Source organism: Lactuca sativa, chromosome 2 (genome assembly GCF_002870075.4).
Source record: "Lactuca sativa cultivar Salinas chromosome 2, Lsat_Salinas_v11, whole genome shotgun sequence".
In the NCBI taxonomy this organism is placed as follows: domain Eukaryota; kingdom Viridiplantae; phylum Streptophyta; class Magnoliopsida; order Asterales; family Asteraceae; genus Lactuca; species Lactuca sativa.
In genome coordinates, this window is record NC_056624.2 from 119,942,826 (window position 1) to 119,962,527 (window position 19,702).

Sequence of the window (19,702 nt, forward strand, 5' to 3'; positions counted from 1 at the left end):
GGGATATACCAAAGATAAATTATAAATAATATTGACTTTATTTTTTACTCTTAAATATTTTGTTGATTTAATAGAATTAAATTAGATTTTAGAGGTTAATGACCAAATTATCGATATGCTTATTTAATGAGTTTTTTCAAAAAAAAATGGGTTTGAATTTTAAAGCCAAAAGCTATAAATAACTATAAATAAGGGAGTTAAATTATGAACAATATTATAAATAGAATGATATATTGTAATTAATATATAATTATTGAATTTAAATATTCTATAATTATTAAAGATTCTATAATTAAATATAATTATGTTTGAATTTTATTTGAAGAAGATGATGTCAACAATCTAATCTAATGGTGGAAAACATAGGATTGAAATTAAATCAATGGTCTTGATTGTTTCATTGGTGAATTAAAGGTTCTCTTTTAATAATATTTAAAGATGTGTTTGTTTAGTTATGTTTTATTTTAAACGAGGAGAGTCGATTAGAAAAGAAGAAGCAATGAGCATGACATCACTCAATTGTGATATGCAAATCTACATGGAGAATCATTGGAGTTTTCGGCTAAACCTTTAATACATCCTCCGTCCCAAAATTATAGTCCATATTTTCTTTTTGGTTTGTCCCAAAATAATTGTCCAGTTCTAAAAATAAATAACATTTTTACGAAAATACTCTCTCATTATTATTTAACCAACTAAACATTTAATTGAACATTAAATACAAAATAATGATAAAACTGTCTTTATTATTAAATAAAATCAGTGATAATTCTGTATACAACTAGAGAGGAGAGCCTAATCAATTAGATAAGGTGGATTTTACTCAACGATAAAATTTTCACTGTTTGCCAAAGATCGTGACGCGTCAATCCTATTTGCTCGCCACGTCGACAGTTTTGAATCGTGGTTGGAGTTCCCTAATTATAAAGGATGCGACATGTCAATCCTATCCATTTATTTTTTTTTATAGAGCAGTGTTTGCCATATTTTTCCAGCAAGAATCAAAATTTTTCAGCAAGGATATTCAGAATTCCAGAACTTTCAGCTAATTGCAACAAACAAGCTCCCACCGACAATCAAAATTTGATCTCATCACTAATTTCGCAGGGATTGGGTTGAACCAATTGTTACAAAAAAAAAAAAAAAAAAAAAAAAAAGTCAAAAAGTTTACGCAGTAACTTATAAAACGACAGAGATATGTCTTTATATACTGTTAACACAACGTCCCACGATAGCATTTTGTGTGGATGCTATTGCATTCAGAAAAGCACTTGTCATTGGAGCCTCATATTATCTCCCACGTGGGTATACATATATGAGATGTTGCGCATGTAAATCTTGTTTCTGCTTTAAGCTGTTAATTAGGACTTCCTTGGTACTCATCACCACCTATCTCCGTCGCAATGACAACCCATCGGAAAATCTTGATTGTCGCCTATCAAGGCCAAGGCCACATCATTCCAGCCCTCCGGTTCGCCTACCGCCTCCTCAAACTGGGTGTCCATGTCACCTTTTCCACCAGTGTCTCCGCTATACGACGAATCGACATGGAAACCACCCCTCACGGGCTAACATTCGCTCCATTCTCCGACGGCCATGACGATGGCAAACAACCAACAACCACCTTGCAACAATTCCTCTCCGATATCTCTACGTATGGTGCTCTTGCGGTTGCAGAAATCATCAGCTCCGCCGCGGCTGGAGGCCAACCGTTTGACCACTTGGTTTACACCACCACCATCCCATGGGCGGCGCGTGTTGCGCATGCTCAAGGTATTAAATCCACTCTCCTCTGGTGCCAGTCGGCGACTATCTTGGATATTTACTACTACTACGTCAATGAACACGAAGTTTTGATTTCCGGTATCAAAAACAACCAGACGTCTCCGATCAACTTACCTGGACTGCCACCATTAACCACCGCTGATTTGCCATCTTTTCTTACGCCGTCATGCCCAAAGGAACATGTTTTTGTTCAGCAGGATTTGAAAGGTCATATCGAGGTCCTCAAAACAGCTCCAAGAATACTTGTTAACACTTTTAATAAACTCGAAGTCGAACCCATTAAAGCAATTGATAAACTTGAGTTCCTTCCGATTGGACCCTTAATCCCATCGGAGTTCTTCTACAGAAATTCCTCCAGCAGTGATTGCTTCGAAAGAACAGAAGAGGATTACATCCAATGGTTAAACACAAAACCCAAATCTTCGGTGGTGTATGTTTCATTTGGAACAATAGCGCAGTTGTCATTGGATCAACTAGAGGAGATAGCAACTGGGTTGCTGGAGAGCCGGCGGCCATTTTTATGGGTGATAAGAGATAGTGAGCAAGCAGGAAGATTAAGCAAGATAGAGGAGCTGAGAAAACAAGGGATGATAGTTGGTTGGTGTTCTCAGGTGGTGGTGTTGAGTCATCAAGCAATTGGGTGTTTCGTGATGCATGGTGGGTGGAATTCAACGGTGGAGACATTGGTGGCCGGTGTTCCTACGGTGGTGTTTCCACAATGGTCGGATCAATGTACGAATGCGAAGATGATGGAAGATGTATGGAGAACAGGGGTTAGGGTGAGAATAAGAGAGGGAGATGGAGTGGTGGAAGGGAAGGAGATTGAGAGGTGTGTGGAAATGGTGATGGAAGATGAGGGTATGAAGAAAAATGCAGAGAAATGGAGAGATTTGGCAATAGAAGCTCTCAGCGATGGCGGAACATCCACCATTAATCTCCAAGCTTTCTTGGATCATATATGAAACTAGAGGGAGCAATATGGTTGATCATTTTAACGACGTCATTTTATTCGGTAAGCTATGCATATATTAAACATCGTAATGGCTTTTGCAAAAGAAAATGAATAAAAGGTTAAATGTACGTGTATGATTTACACATGTATTCGTTGTTTGTGTGTGGTTTTTGCTTTTGATAAAAATCAGTGAAGTTTTGCCTTCTAATCGTGTAGGTTTCTATATCATTTAATCAGTGATACATGCAAATATATATTTGATGATTCACAATTTGTTGAGATTTCTCATATCATCTAAATATAACTCAACAATTTATAAAGCTGAAAATATCTTCTAAATAGTATCATCAGTTTATAAAACTTCAAAAATATATTCTAAATAATAGAGTTTTTTCATTAACTTATTTAAAGGATCCATCAATTTTATTTATATCATATTATTAATTATTGTTTGTTTAAGTTTTAAATTTAAAATTTGTTGAAAATAAACTATCATGTACGATCTTTAAAAAATACCATTACAAGAGTTTATAAATGTACAAATTATTTGAAAAAGTTTTATATTTAACAAACTCTCACATTAAATTTTTTTAACTTTCTTTGACTCGAAAAACTCTTAAACAAACTTCTATTAATTAAAGAACTTATTAGCCATGGCATCTAAAACATCTATCGCTAACCACTAATTAGCTCTCGCAATCGGATTGAGTTTAGGTTGATGGGTCATGAGTTGAGTTCGGGTTGACGGGTTAGAAAATATATAAATTCAACCCGACTCATATAATATATGGGTTGACGGGTCACGGGTTGGCAAGTTGGAAACCTGAACCCAACCCAACCCAACCCATATAATTCGTTAAAGTATATGGGTTCGCGGGTTCATAGGTTAGTGGGTCGTACCCAATCTATATAATCCTTTACTAAATAAGCAACACATTTTCAAAAAGTAAGGTTTTTTCAATATAAAGTCATTAACGTCAAAAAAGATGTTTTCACCATGAAGTTATAAAGTCATTAACATCAAAATAAAATTGAAAAATAAAAACATTCATATAAAGTGCAACTGTTCAAAAATATCTAAAACCTAATTTGATAATTCATTCATGCTAGAATTCTCATTTCTTTCTCCAACACCGACTTCTTCATCATAATCTTCAAATAAAAACAATATGCAAAATTAAATTGATGATCTTTAAAAGGCTACATAAATAATTTTATGTCGTCTACTATTTTTACTAAAAAGAACTCACCAAATGATAACTTAAAATATATTGAAATTTGTAGCATTGATATTCAAATCAATTGTGAAAGGAATCAAAAGAAAAAGTCTTCATTGATGTTCAAATTAATTAAATTTTGAGTTACGCTCTCAACAACCACATTCAACTCAATTGCATAAGGAATCAAAAGAAAAAATGAAAAGAATAATTAATACAAAATTTTAGTTTTTTTTTAAACGACAAATCTACACTACTCCTAATACCACATATGTCTCCAATGAGACTTGAACCCTCAACTTCTAAGAGGGAGGGCAACACCCAGTACCGCTGGGCTAGAAGCCTTATGGTACAAAATTTTAGTTAATGCGAATAAACCAAAAATTATCAAATATTTCCTTTTTATCCAAACAACCAATCCCTAGTAGAAACCAAAGCTTCAACCATATCATGTTCATGGAACTTTGATATTCATTCAAAATTCTTCCATCAAGACTAAAAGTCGATTCATATGCTACCGTCAAAACGGGAGCACAAAGTAAATTATTATATATATATATATATATATATATATATATATATATATATATATATATATATATATATATATATTTATTTATTTTAAATGTAAGTAATGTATATACGGGTTTGCGGGTTGATCGACCCGCAAACCCAAATATGTAACCCAACCCAACCTATAAAATAAGCGGGTTGGCGGGTTGACCTGTTGGCGAGTCAAAAATATCAGCCTAAACCCGTCTATTTTCAGGTTGGATCGGTGTCGGATTACGGGTTGGATTGAGAGTTGTCAGCCCTACCAATAATATGGTGGGTCTCACCTCATTGTCACACATAACCACTAAGAGATTGGTATACCTCTTATTTTTTAATTATTTAAATAAAAAAATATGTATATTTTAATTACTTAAAATGTAGACAAAGGTAGAGAGATATCAGAGAGATAGAGAGAGAAAGAAAATAATTGGTTGTGGTTGTTCGTGCTCCCCACCATAAATGACCACAAAAACTTCAACTACTAGCCACCTCTAAACACCCGGAGTGGTGTTCATATTTGTGGTTTGTGGTCAGCTAGACCAGGAGGAGCTTCGTGGCTACTACACTGAATGATCTTAGTCTCTTTGTGCAATATATACTCGTTGTAAATCCAATGAATTTTCCTAAGATGGTACTAAATCTACCCTAATAAAATTGTGAGTTATTATATTAGGAGACCCAATATGCTATTTTACCATTTTTTAATTAGAAAATAATAGGGATGGAAAAATCTCTATACCCAATGGAGAACCCGAAACTCGCATCTGATTTGACTAAATCTCTAAGTTGACTAGGGATCGGATGGAGATAAGAATCCCCAAATAAAAAAGTGGGGATGAGGATACTGGTCTCCGACCCTGGACCTGACCCCGATAGATATAAATATATAAAAATAAAACAAAACATATATTTATAGTAAAATTTACAATATCTAAAACTTGATCCAAGAAACCCAACTCATCAATAATTACTTGGTTGAAATTGTATTTTTTCTTATTCGTTTATCTAATTTAACATTGTATATAATTTTTTTTCTCCTTGATTTATCTACTATTACCTTAAATATCACTTTCATATTTCTTTTCTATTTGAATTTTTATGTATGTATTTAAATTTGGTAGAAAATTTGTTTAATAGTTTTTATGGTTTGTAAAATCTTTAAACTTACACTGGTAAAATTGAAATTTAGAGTTTTTCTTACTTAAAAGTTTTTTTAATTAAATAGAAAAGATAAATCTTTCATTCTCCGTTGGGTCCCCCAGTCCACTTTGGGGATGGGGATGGGTCCCCAGTATTCTTCGGCACCGTTTCCATCCGCAGACAATAACCATCTAAACCATGAGTCAAATCCCACAAAGGTTCGTTGATATGTTTTCGCTAAGGTCTTGCAAGCTACACTTAATGTTGTATTTATAGACGATTAACGGAAGAAGGTTACACCATATATTGTGATATTACTATTACACAATCTATGATTTATTCGTTTATAAAACAATTTCTTTTGAAAATTCCAACGATGAAGACAGTGATAGAACATAAGATGTGGATTATATATATCCAAATAAGTTGTTAAAATATTTTTTGTATTACATCTTTTATATCTCTAGAAAATGTTCAAACCCACACTCGTGTTCGGTTAAATGAATTCTAACAATGTTAGTTTTATTTAGTTATTATTACGGTTGTGGAGGCGCAAGCAAACAACTTAAAAAAGATTCCTAAAAGTGGGTATTTTCTGGTAATTTTAATGAGCCCTTAGTTAATTCTTCTTGCTATACGAAAATCCAAACAAGCAAATTATAAGGATTAATACAAAAAAAAAATTAGGAGAGAAGCGGTATCGCCATCGCTATCGGATGTAGTTAACGACTCTGTTGGACTGCCTTCCCCCTTGGGCCAAAATAAAAGGTGGGCCTCCTCTCCACCTATAATTAAAATACACCATCTTAACTTTTCTTTGGACCTAAACAGAGCCCCATCTCGCTCTTACCCATCCGTATCCATTGACCAGCACATGGATCGTTCCATCAGGCCTCCCTCTCCGACGCAGCTGTGTTCTCACACTTCCCCATCCCCCACTCGGATACCCTCCTCATCTATCCCCATCGGCGTCGCCCAAAAATCGCAGGGAGCTATGTCTGGATCTCATCAGGTGCCCCAACCAACAGTCTCTCAGACAAAACCTACTGAGTCAAATGCCACATCTTTGGAGGTTGCCAAGACAATCGCTGTTGGTGAATCTGTTGGTTTCCAAATTAGTAATCGAGCTGACCAACTCAAGCAAATGATCAAAACTCATGGAGTGACTATTAATATTGATCAATGAATATATTTTCCAATAAAATTCGTGGAATTAGGTGTGAAGTAAAAGGAGCTGGCTTAGAGATTGCCGTATCCAATATCACTCTTTCTTTGTTGGGTTGCAAGAAACGAAGTCCACAGAGGTTAAAAACAAACTAGACAGACAAATTTGGGGCTCTCCAAACTTCCAATGTGAGGTCATCGATCCGGTGGGGTTCTCTGGTGGAATAGCTTCCCTATGGGACCCCTCCCTTTCCAGGTCTCTGAATCAATAAAAGGTGTTGGCTTTCTTGCCATCATGGGCAGTTGGCTCAAGTTGAGGAAAAATTGTTGCTTTATAAATGTCTACGCCCCACAAGATCCTTTGAGGAAAAGATCCCTATGGAATAATCTGTTTGATCTCATAAATTAAGACACAGAATCTTGTTGGTTCGTCTTTGGTGATTTCAATGTTGTCCGCTTGCCGGAAGAAAGACTAGGATCTATTTTCTGTCAAAATAGCGCCTATTATTTCAACGAATTCATACACTCTATAGATCTGCTAGAGATTAAAATGGGGGGTCGAAGATTTACGTACATGAACTCAACTGGGGATAAGCACAGTAAGCTTGACAGATTCCTTGTCTCCCTAAATGCTATTGACGCCTGGCCAAATCTAAATGTCACAGCCATGCCTAGGGTGCATTCCGACCATTGTGCTATTCTCTTATCTGCCTCTCAACTCGACTTTGGCCCGACCCCTTTCAAGCTCTATAATTCTTGGCTTAAGGACCCAGATTTCGAGGGTATTTTAAGATGAGGATGGGGTATCAACAGCAATCCAAGACATCAGTTGCTTCTATCTCCCCTCTCCATTGTTTTAGGTAAACAGAGAAATTTAAAGGAGCACACTAAAGCATGGAGGAAGGAAATTACAGGGAAAGCCAGAAAAGAGATGGAGGAGCTTACAAACAGAATAAATGACATTGATCACTTGGCTGAGCAGGGTCAAATAAATAAAGAACTTCTGATAAGCCGACAAACCGCACACCAAAAAATTATGGGAATTGAATCCAGGCGTATTGAAGATTTAAAACAAAAATCTAGAACTACCTGGGCTCTAGAAGGTGATGAGAACAGTTCATTCTTCCATGGTATGATTAACAAGCATCAAAGATCTCAGAGGATTAATGGGATCAAGGAGAACGGATTCTGGATAAGCGACCCTGTTGCAATTAAAGAGCTGGCCATTAAGCACTTTGCCGGGAGATTCACTGAGCCAATTAAACCGCGCCTTAAATTCCTTATCTCTCAATTTAATAAACTACCCTCCCCCCCCCTATGCGAGTGTCTATTTAGAAGAGCCCTTCTCTCTCGAAGAAGTGAAATCATCCATTTGGGCTTGTGGCTCAGACAAGGCACCAGGTCCTGATGGATTCACTTTTTCTTTCCTAAAACAACACTGGGAGGTGATTAGAGGTGATTTTTACCTCGCAGTTAAACACTTTGAAGCTTCGGGGTATATCAATAAAGGCTGCAACTCATCCTTTATCATCCTTGTCCCAAAGGTACAAGACCCGATCACAATCAACGATTTCCGCCCAATTAGTTTAATTGGATGTCTGTATAAAACGATCTCAAAGGTCCTAGATGAAAGACTAAAAAAGGTGGTACACTTGGTGGTTAGCTCAGCACAGATGACATTCATTAAAAATAGAAATATACTTGATGGGCCCCTTATCTTGAACGAGGTCATAAGCTGGGTAAAGAGGGATAAAAAATAAGCTTTCACTTTCAAAGTAGATTTCGAAAAAGCCTTCGATAGTCTTAGTTGGGAGTTCCTAGACTCAGTCATGCTGCAAATGGAATTTAGAGTAAAATGGCGATCATGGATTCGAGGATGCTTATCGTCAGCTAGGGTCTCGGTGATTATCAACGAGTTAGCAACAAAAGAATTTGACATGGAGCGTGGGTTACGCCAGGGCGACCCACTATCCCCTTTTTTGTTCATCATTGCAGCTGAAGGACTTCACGCTGCAATGGAAACGACGAAAGAAAAGGGCATATTTAAAGGTATCCAACTCCGCCACCACGACCCAGTAATTTCTCACCTCCAATATGCCGATGACGTGATATTTATGGGTACATGGTCACTGGAAAACACAAAAAATCTGATAAGAATTCTAAGATATTTTGAGTTGTCTTTAGGACTCAAGATAAACATGTCAAAATGTAAACTATATGGTCTTGGTGTTCAGAATTGCAAGTTGGAACTAGTGGCCCATACTTTCAACTGTACAATTGATTCCCTTCCTTTCACTTATTTAGGTCTTCCTGTAGGTGCTTCGATGGCAAGAGTAACCCATTGGAAACCTATCATTGAAAGATTTCAGGCGAAGTTATCCAGATGGAAAGCTTCCACCTTGTCGTTTGGGGGAAGGCTGACTTTATGTAAAGCAGTTCTAAGCAGCTTGGGCACTTTCTACTTCTCTATTTACAAGGCACCTATTAAGGTTATTGAAAGCCTTGAAAGGATTCAGATGAGGTTTTTTTGGGGTGGCTCCATGGAATCAAGGAAAATGGCCTGGATTGCTTGGGAAAAAATCCTTGCAGCTAAAGAAAGAGGCGGGCTGGGTGTTGGTAGCTTGAAGGCGTAAAAGTTCGCTTTATTAGGAAAATGGTGGTGGCGTTTCAGGAACCAACCTGATAGCACATGGGCTTTGGTGATTAAAGCCATTCATGGACCTGATGGTGGCATTTCTCGTCCTCTGGCTACAAAAAGGAGAAGTGGTTGCTGGGGTTCAATTGCCTGCCTCCCATTATCACTGGGAAAAGATCATGTTCCTTTCTTGAATTACTTCCAGCAAGTAGTAAATGTAGATGGTTCAAGAAAATGGACATGGTCTCTCGAATCTTCGAGGGTATATACTGTTTCTTCATTGCGATCTCACATTGACAATCTAGTCCTTCCCCATAGTGATGGTATATGGGTGTGGAACCCACTGGTTCCAGATAAGGTAAACATCCTAGCTTGGCGAGTCTGTCACGGAAAATTCCCATGTATGGTGAATCTTTTCAATCTCGGCATCAGCTCTACAAATGTATGTAAGTTGTGTCATGAAGCCCCAGAATCGGAAGACCACATCTTTATGGGCTGTCTGATCTCAAGTGAAGTTTGGTCACATGTGTGTAGATGGTGGCGGGCACTAGATCTCTCCCCTAGCTCCTGTCGAGAGTTGTTAGATTGCAAAAATCGGCTCAATGGTCATCAAAGGTTGAAGGAGCTCTATGAAGCTATAATGCTAGTCTTCATGTGGGTAATTTGGAGATTCAGAAACAGTAAGGCTCATGCTCTAAACTCAAATTCAATCTCAATCTCAAAAGCGGTGCTGGCATATGAGGTACAAGCTTATTTACACTTATGGATCAATGCACGGAAGCGGAGAGGGCACAATCTAAGGTGGCTCGATTGGTATTGCGACCCTATTCTAGAATGTTACTGTAGGCTGTGAATTTTCTGATCTTTTGTTGTCTGATTTTTTGTTCTTTTTTATTCTAAACGTTTTGTACCTCCTATCCCCAGGCTAGTGTTGTTTTCTTAATATATGACTGCCGTTCAAAAAACAAAAATAGGTCTATAGCTGAAGTATGAATTAGTATTTATGAACTGCATAAGCTTGGCTCACAACGACCATTACAGATGACCAGACTTTTAGTTCTTCTGAAGCATCGTAACACTAAGACAACATGCCAATAAAAATTATGGTAGTTTTAGTTTTTAGAACAGCATGATTAATGCACCACATGTATCGATGTATTATAATTATTAAAATTTATTTAACGTTATGTCAACTAGTGTGGAAAGGCATGCTTTGTTAGTGCTTTCCAAGTGTTTCAACTGCTGAATTATTGATGTAATATAACATTTTGTTTTCTAGTATTTTTATCTAATGTAATAGCCCCTTTCTTAGTGTTACATAGCTTTAATCAAGATTACTAATATTTAATATTGGCATTGTATCATAAACTATAACAAACTGACATAAATATGAATAAATGTCACTAATATTAGTTCGGAAACAATAATTTAAGTAATTAAGAAACGATAGTTGTAGTAATGAAATATTTTAGTAATTTGATTTTCTATTTTGAGGTCCAAACTACCGATTCTTGAACAAAGGTTTGCAAGGCAATCAAAAACAATTTCAGATCCAATCAATGTTATGCAAGTTTTCTTTTTCTAACCATCTTCCACATTCTAAAATGTCCATTGGTTGTGTGCCAAATTTTTCGAAAACTTGGATATGATGCTAGTGTTTGCTTTCATTTTTTGTGGATATCCACAAAATCGTGGAGGAAAAGAGGTGGAAGAACTTATTTTCGAGGAAGAGGGTGAAGATATCCAAGTTTTTTATTAAAAGTAGAGGAGGTTTTTATGGAAAATTTTCTTGAAAAGTGGTTGCGTTTAGTGAAACTTTGAGAAAAAACAGAAACCATGTATGCTTCATTGTGGGCTTCATGGAAAATACAGGATATGTAGGCGTTGGTCAAGTATGGTACAAATTCAAAACTCTAATATCTTGACTCTTGACCCTTTAATTTGGCGCATCCACCATATGATCCATAAAATCCTAGGTTGGGCCTATTTACAACTCACAATGTCAACTCTTTTAATGGACATGGCAACTTATTTTGGGTTTACAGCAAATAGACCTACTCCATCAAGTGATTTTGGGTAAGATCATTTCAATTCTTGTACATCTAATCAACAATATTTGGCCCGATTTTATTCAACTAACAGAAAATAAATCTTTTCTACAAACATTGTTTGTGCATCTGAATAGTCACTTCCAAATCTATGCTAAACTGTTGACTCTTGTATATTTTATTTGGCTGCTAAGACAATGTTAGATGCATTGTTATGTATTCTTTTTGTTAGTTTTAGTCCCATTTTGCATAATGTTTTATGTATTTGTACTTTTGTACCTGCATTAGCCTTAATAATTGGATAGTTTATGTTTTTCATTAGAATTCTCGTACAACTCATATTTTGATATCTATTCCGGTTAAAATGAATCAAAGAAGGATTTTAGAGTTTTGATGCAAAATTGGAGCTTGACTTGAGCTAGAAAGCACCTAAGAGGCTGGAAGCTAGAAGGAAATAACTTGGAATGAAGATATGGATGCGGAATCTCGAAAAAAACCAGATACAGTCTTAATCCCTCTTACACAGGCTGTGTCCGACCGCCAAAGTCATCTACACTTATTTTTGGCATTTTCATGAATTTTGGAGTCCATGAAGCGTGTCCCACTCACAAGTGAATTTTTATGCTTATTTTGACTCATGAGAACCTTGACACCCAGACACGGCTGTGTCGTTCCCGTCACATGGGACGTGTCCCGAAGAAAAGTAATGAAATATCATATTACTTCATGAAAATGTGTCGAGTATACCTTTTCCATTAAACGTGGACCGTATTCATGCTAACATGGTCGTTTCTCCCACTAAATCCTTATATGACTTCTGTTAAGCCTATAAATACGACCCTTATCCCCAGAACCCTAGCGATTTTTAGAGCTCCTGAAGAATTTTTGACAAACATAATTATTGTATTGATCTGTTTTTAGCCATGTCTGACACACACACACACATGCACACACACACAAAATTAGTTTCACATAGAATCGACTTTTCCAGCAAGTAATCATTAGACATGTTTTTTTTAATCTTTTTTTCCTAGTAATATCAGTTTTGTGTTAATCGAGTGTTTGATTTTAATTTGGTTCATGTTGTCCACCTGAATCAATCAGGGTTAGTCATTTTAGTTAATCACTTGTTAAAATACGTAATCGTTTTATTAATTGTTAAAAAGTAACAAACATTATATCGGTTCTGTAATAGGATTTAATATTGATGTAAACCGATAATTACATATGTTTACACTTCAGCTTATAAGAGATTGTATAGTGTTGAGAATTTTACACTAATCTTAAAATGTCTTTCTAAATTAATTATAAAACATGTTTGAGTTTTGTTAAGGTTTGATTCCAAGAGCTTATTTTGATTAGATAATTTGCTAAAAGTAAATTGGTAGAGATTGTTAGTAGTTTCAAGTACCAGTTTACGACAAAATGCATTTTAAATAATCGGGATGAATGATTATTTGTAGGATTAAGAGAGTCATTGCGGAAATGAATTCGTCCTTTATTATTTGACTTTTAATAAGTTTATTTTATGTTCTTTTATTTTCTATTAATTTCTTTTTGTATTTTGTTTTTAAATTAAAACACCCCATTTATTTTGATACTGACTAGTGGTTATGCTTTACGAAAAAAGGATTTGGCTTAAGGACATGTCCATGTGGATTCGACTATGCATATTGCATACTACCTTTTAGTGCAGAAAATGGTGATTTTTACTATCCATCTCTGTTTGTTGGGTTTGACATGCCTAATAGATTTTTGTCGTTGTTTGGGGACACGAGAAAAATAATAATTTTATGTCAATATGATTACATACATACATTCCTATAAAAAGTGGTCCAGAAATGGAGAAGATTGTGCGGAAACTAAAGAAAGAAGCAAAACTCTGAAAACAAAAACCAAATTCCTCAACTTCATCATCTTCCTTACCGCTTGTGATCACCAATCCTGTAACGCCCCGTTCTAAGAGTAGTTATTTATGGTTCCCCGGGATCAAAGAGTAAGGGCGTTTCGGTCTTTTATGGGTAATGGGTTTTATTCAAAAAGGTTTCGGGTCGGGTGTATTGCTAGAAGCGTAGGGCTTCTCGCCACCTTTTCGTGGATATAGAGTTCGTTGGAAACAGACTTAGAATAAAGGAGCTATGGCATTTTGAAGATATTGTCACTTCTGGCACTTATTGGAAAGAGTTGTCAAGGAAAGGCCATGCATGCATGGGACACGCGTGGGTACGCCCAACGTAGAGTGGATAAATGAACAGGGGTGTTGGGGGCGTACGCCCAGCGTACAAGCTGTACGCCTAGTGTCTAGAAACCCTAATTTTAGGGCCAACCTCTATATAAGGAACATTATGGTTCCAACCCCAGCCTCCATATCTGCCCTCTTACCCTCAGAAACCCTAAGTAGCCGTTTTTCTTCCATTGTTGTGGATATTTGACCTTGGAGAGCTTGGTTTGGCAAAGGAGAGCCTAGAAGAAGAAAGAAGAAGTTGTCAAAGAAGGAGTGGGGTAGCTGGAGCTCGTAGATCTGGGAAGGCATCATCTTCTGGAGCCCTTTTGAGGTATAAAGTCTCTTGCTTGACAATTATATTGTGTAGATCTTTGTGTTATGAAGTTTTGACACCATTTCTTGTCCCAAAACCCCCAAAGTGATGCATGATGCGAGTTGGTTGAGCTTAGTTGTCCTTTCAGACCATTGAAGAGGTCTTAAGTAAGAAAACTGAGGTCCCAATGGCTTTGGTTGTCTCATTTGTGATATAGGTAGGTCTTAATGGATTAAGACCTTGGTTTAAGAGCTTTATGGACGTCCCAAGTAATAAAGTTTGAGACTTTATGAATCCTAGGCATATTTTGTCGATGGATCTGAAGTTTGGACTTAAGAGCTTAAGCCATTAAGAAGTTATGAAGAATTTTAGTTCAGCAAGATTACGCCCTGCGTAAGCTGATGTACGCCCAGCATAATAGGTCTGTGTCCCGATTCTAGTCCGCGAGCATCGATGTACGCCCAGCGTACTCCCTCTGTTGGGTTTTGATTTTGGGCCTTAAGTGATTGGGTTGTTATTGGGCTAGTGGGGCTTGGGCCGTGACTGAACATTTTGGATGGAGTATTTTGGACTCAATAATTATTATGGACCTTGGATCTAGGCCCATTTGGTGAGGTGGGCCCAATTTAGTAAATTGGGCCAATATTGGGCTTTGCATGAGGATTTGACTTTGGGTCTTGGCCCAATAAGAGGATGATGGACTTAATGAGTGTTGTGGGCCCTTGGTCTAGAAAGTTGTGATGGTTTCTAATGTGATGGTTTTCATATGATAGTTGGGATTTTCGACGAGTCAGCAGTCAGAGATTTGCAGGATTCCGCCAGTTGCAAGGTGCGTTTCTCCTCACTATACTCAAGGGTCTAAGGCACCAAGGCCGGCCCTTTGAATTGTTGATAGAGCTTGATATGTTATGTGATGATATGCTTGCTAGTATCCTGTAGATAGGATAGTGATATGAGAATATGCCTTGTTAGCTTAGTATCCTAGAGAAATGGATAGTTGTATGATGGCTAGTTCTGTTGGAACAGCGCCCTGGTAGTTGGGTAGTGATTATTTATAGACCGGTAGTTGGTCTTGCACTATGTACAATAGTAGGAGGTACGTGTGGGTTATGTATGTTGAGCATTAGCAGAGGGTATTCCATCCCGGTAAGGTGATAGGGCCCTAGTGTGTTGGTTTTGTGGAGTGTCTTATATATGCCTGTTATGTGTGCATGTCTGCTAGTATAGATTGGCATTCCAACCCGATGGTTGTGGGCCAGGAGTATTCCATCCAGGTAGGATGATTGGACTCACAGTAGTTTGGCATTCCAACCCAATGGTTGAGGGGCCTGGGGTATTCCATCCCGAGGGATGATTGGACCCATAGTAGTAGTAGTAGTAGTAGTTACTGTATGTATAGGAAGTGGGGCATTCTAACCCGATGGTTGTGGGCTAGGAGTATTCCATCCCGGTAGGATGATTGGACTCATAGTATGTTGGCATTCCAAACCGATGGTTGAGGGGCCTAGGGTATTCCATCCTGAGGGATGATTGGACCCATAGTAGTAGTAGTAGTAGTAGTAGTAGTAGTTACTGTATGTATAGGAAGTGGGGCATTCTAACCCGATGGTTGTGGGCCAGGAGTATTCCATCCTGGTAGCATGATTGGACTCATAATATGTTGGCATTCCAACCCGATGGTTGAGGGTCTAGTGTATTCCATCCTAAGGGATGATTGGACCCATAGTAGCTATTGTTTTACGTATAGGTGTTTGGGCATTTCAACCCGATGGTTGTGGGCCGAGAGTATTCCATCCTGGTAGGATGGTTGGGCTCGTGTTATGTAGGCATTCGAACCAGATGGTTGAGAGCCGGGGGTATTCCAACCGGAAGTTTGATTGGGCCCATAGTATGTTGTTCTTTGCTGTATGCGTATGATTATGTGTGTATGAGTACTTTGGGGGAACTCACTAAGCTTTCGGGCTTACAGTTGTGGTTTATTGTTTCAAGTGCTTCAGGAGATCGTGGCAAGGCGAAGGCGTGATCGTACCGCTCCTCATGTTTATGCTTTAGTAATATGATTCTGGGGAAAATACTCTGATGTTTAAATTATTTTGAAAACAAGATGTATGATCGTAATGGTTTTTGAATGAATTAAAATGTTTTAATTTGGTTGAAATTTTTGGTCGTTACAAGTTGGTATCAGAGCCTTGGTTTGAGTGAATTAGAGGAACATTCGTGTGAATCCAGTCTCAAATCAAGGAGAGGTTTTCAAAAATGGTTTTCAAATGGTTTCAAAATAAGTAAAGGAGGGCGAAGAGGGTACGATCAGTCGGAGCTAGTAAATTACCCCAAAATACTATACAAGTTATTTGTTTTGAGATATGTTAGAACAGCATGCTAGTACTAGGCTAGGGATCTTCAGGAATTGCATGATAGAGTTGCCTGATTTATGATGTCTGCTAGCCTAGGGTTTCCTTGTTATGAGCTATTCAGTATTCCTCTAGGGGTGAGGATTGAGTGCTTGCTATGTATGTTTGTGCTTAGGGCGTTGTGGTGATACTTGAGACAAATATGGGTAGGTGTGGAAGGTAGTATGGGCTCGTACTACTGAAAGCACAGGACCCATCGCGTTTCAAGGAAGTCACAACCCCTAGGTTGTTGATTGGAGGTTAGTTCTCAGTGGTTATGCGGGGAATTTGAGATTTTTATGGTTCATTTCAGTATGGCGGATGCGAGATGTTTTGAGGCAGGATCCGGTTCGGAATCGGGGTCAGGAGAGGGTGGCCGGGATAGACCAGTATCACCCGAGGTCATTGGCCAGATGAGTACGGATGAGTTGGATGCTAGGATTCGTAATATCCTACATGATGAGGTTGCTGCTATGTTCTGAGCTGAGTTACCGGAACTGTTTGGGTCGATCAATACCGCCATGGTTGAGTATTTTGATGAGCGCTATGCAGCTCTTGCAGAGACAGCGGCCGCGGCAGCCGCAACGGCAGGGGGAGGAGCCAGTCGGAGTCTTTAGTATCGGGATTTCGAAAATACGAAGCCCTTACTTTTGATGGAGTTCAGGATCCGATCGTTGCTATGAGGTAGTTGTCAGACGTGGAGGGTTGCTTATTCACGTGTTCATGCCCTGTGGATCAGAGGGTGAGGTGTGCTCTGAACCTTCTAAGGCTCGGGGTGAAGGATTGGTGGAGGTTGACCACGGGATCTTATTCTGATGTGCAGCGGGCTGCGGTTTTGTGGGATCAGTTCCGGGAGATGTTCAGTACTCGTTATGTTCCGCAGGTTGAGAAAGAGAGAGGTTGGCTCAGGAGTTCCTAGAACTGAAGCAAGGTTTAGAGTCAGTGATGGGGATCACTAGGATGTTCACTGAGATGGCGATGTTTTGCCCGAAGTTTGCTTCGGAGTAGGCTCAGATGTCTCGATATTTGAGTATGCTCAAGAGGGACATCAGGCAGTTTGTATCAACACAGAGGTGTAGTACCTTGTTGGAGTTGCAGGAAGCCACTAGGCGTCGCGAGTTAGAGATTGAGCTCTAGTTGAGAGAGCAGAGGCAGGCCCCGGTGCAGTCGCAGCCTGCACCGAAGCGGATGAGGCCTGCTGATTATCGACAGGGAGGTCAGAGGAGTCGCATTTGCGGGAAGTGCGACAAGGTACACGAGGGTGGTTTCCGTTCTTCTTCGGGGTGCCACAAGTGTGGCAAGGAGGGCCACATAGCCGGAGATTGCAGGCAGTCGACTCCAGCGGCAGGGGTCCAACTTTGTTATCATTGTGATCAGGTGGGCCATATGAAGGCCCAGTGTCCTCTACTGGCTGCTAGGTCAGTGCAGGCCCCAGCTCCAGCAACTTTGAGACTTACTAACGGAGGTCAGGGTCGAGTAAAGCCTCCGAAGGCTCCAGGGCGTGCTTTTCAGCTTGTGATCGAGGAGATCAGATCTGAGCCAGAAGTGTCAGTCAGTATGTTTTTCTGCTTTATCTTGTTTATGTTGTAATTATGAGCTGTCATTTCTTGCATGAGATGTTTAGTGTTGTATGTATTAGAGGTGAGCGAGCATTGCGGGTTCTTAGAGGGTTATCATCCACTGTGGAATTCGTGAGAAAGGAAGGTTATGGTTCGAGAATTTGGGAATTTTCAGCAGTAACTCAGTTTCCTCGAAGTTCGGTGTATTAGTGGGTTCGATTGAGCATGCGTGTTAGCTTCGCCGCAGCAGATGGTGGTTAGTGCCCTAAGTGGGGGAGAATTGGAAATTATCGGATAACCGCTGGTTGTAGAAGGTTGCCCAGAGCGACTTGAGCGTCGGTTATTGCGATGCTGCGACGAGGCAGTTCAGTTATAGTAAGGGCTTGCATGTGTCGAGGAAATGCGGCAGGTTATCTTTGGGTCGTTGGGTATGCGACCAGCCTCTGAGTATGTATGCATGATATAGGATAGTGGTGATGTAATGCCCGTAGATCTGGGCTAGTCAATTTAGAGATAATACAAAAGATTATTTAGAATAAATAATCTTAACCAAGTTGTAGAATATGTCTCAAGGGTTTCGTACATATAAAGAACACTGAAATCCGAGTTATAACAAAAAAGTTATGGCCCGTCGAAGTTTTACGACAAAACCGGCATGACACAGCGCGACGTAAATAGTGAATTTATGATAGAAGACTTTTTGGCCTTAGTGATCTAAACAAAAGTCATAGAATATGTTAACCTGAGTGCGTCCATAAAATGAACGCCCAAATCTGACTTTGTATGAGGAAGTTATGATTTTTCTAAGATTTGGCTTAGCAGTGTACAACCCGAAATTCGAATATTAGATCGAACGGTTTTTAGCCGACACAACCTAAACGAGAATTGAAGATCTCGTTAATAGTAACATAACGATAAAAAGACAGACGAAAACGGACGTCGGATGAAGAAGTTATGAATTTTTAAGGGACCAATTCCTGTCCCGGCCTGTTAAAAATATAACTTTAAAAATAAAGTCAAAATTAGCCGACGGAGTCTAAACAAAAGTTTTAGGGTACGGTCCTGCCTATGCGTGGATATAAAGAACGTCAAAAACGGAGTTGGTATGAACAAGTTATAAAATATAATAGCATATTTACATATTAAAATAAAGTATAAATCATATATACGTATACATATATATACAAATGTATATATCATTAGAAAGGTATCGATGATGCGGTCACTATAAGACTATTGTTGAGTATTTTCGACATTAGTTTAGTACAAAAATCGTAAAATCTATTTAAACTAGTACTATGAAGGGGTGTTTAGTCGTTTATATAACTATAAGGTCGTTAAGTAATTATGGAGGGTAGTTTTTGTAAATTCAATTACTATAAATAAGAGGCTTGGACTCTCATATTTCTTGCACCATTCTCTTGATTCAAGAGTCTTTCTCTTCTTATTCCCCGATCATTTCGGTCCCTCGTGATTCGACTTCTCTTTCTGTAGTTTTAGTATAGTAAGGTGAGCGATGAAGCGCTGGACGAATCTTTCTTAGAAAGATTCAGCGACGAAGTTCTGCCCCTGCAGAGCCCGACTCCTAGCTAAAACCCCCTTGTAAGTAAGTTATGCTTACCCTATTTTAATATAGCTTATATTTAAAATTAGTATTGTTATTATGAACTTATACTAAATATTTGAGCAATTATTATGACTTATATAAGTGTCGTTATAA

The 19,702-nt window shown here is 38.4% G+C and overlaps 1 protein-coding gene across 1 annotated transcript; it reads left to right on the forward strand.

The window, feature by feature from the left end:
- The first annotated feature begins 1,241 nt into the window (after window positions 1-1,241).
- Window positions 1,242-2,945, forward strand: LOC111905141 (UDP-glycosyltransferase 75C1). Its single transcript, XM_023900813.3, has one exon. It carries the CDS (start codon window positions 1,404-1,406, stop codon window positions 2,745-2,747), a length of 1,344 nt encoding a protein of 447 aa, XP_023756581.1. The 5' UTR covers window positions 1,242-1,403; the 3' UTR covers window positions 2,748-2,945.
- The last annotated feature ends 16,757 nt before the right edge of the window (window positions 2,946-19,702 follow it).

Coding starts and splice junctions, on each gene's coding strand:
- LOC111905141 (XM_023900813.3), top strand. CDS start 1,404: ATGACAACCCATCGGAAAATCTTGATTGTCGCCTATCAAGGCCAAGGC.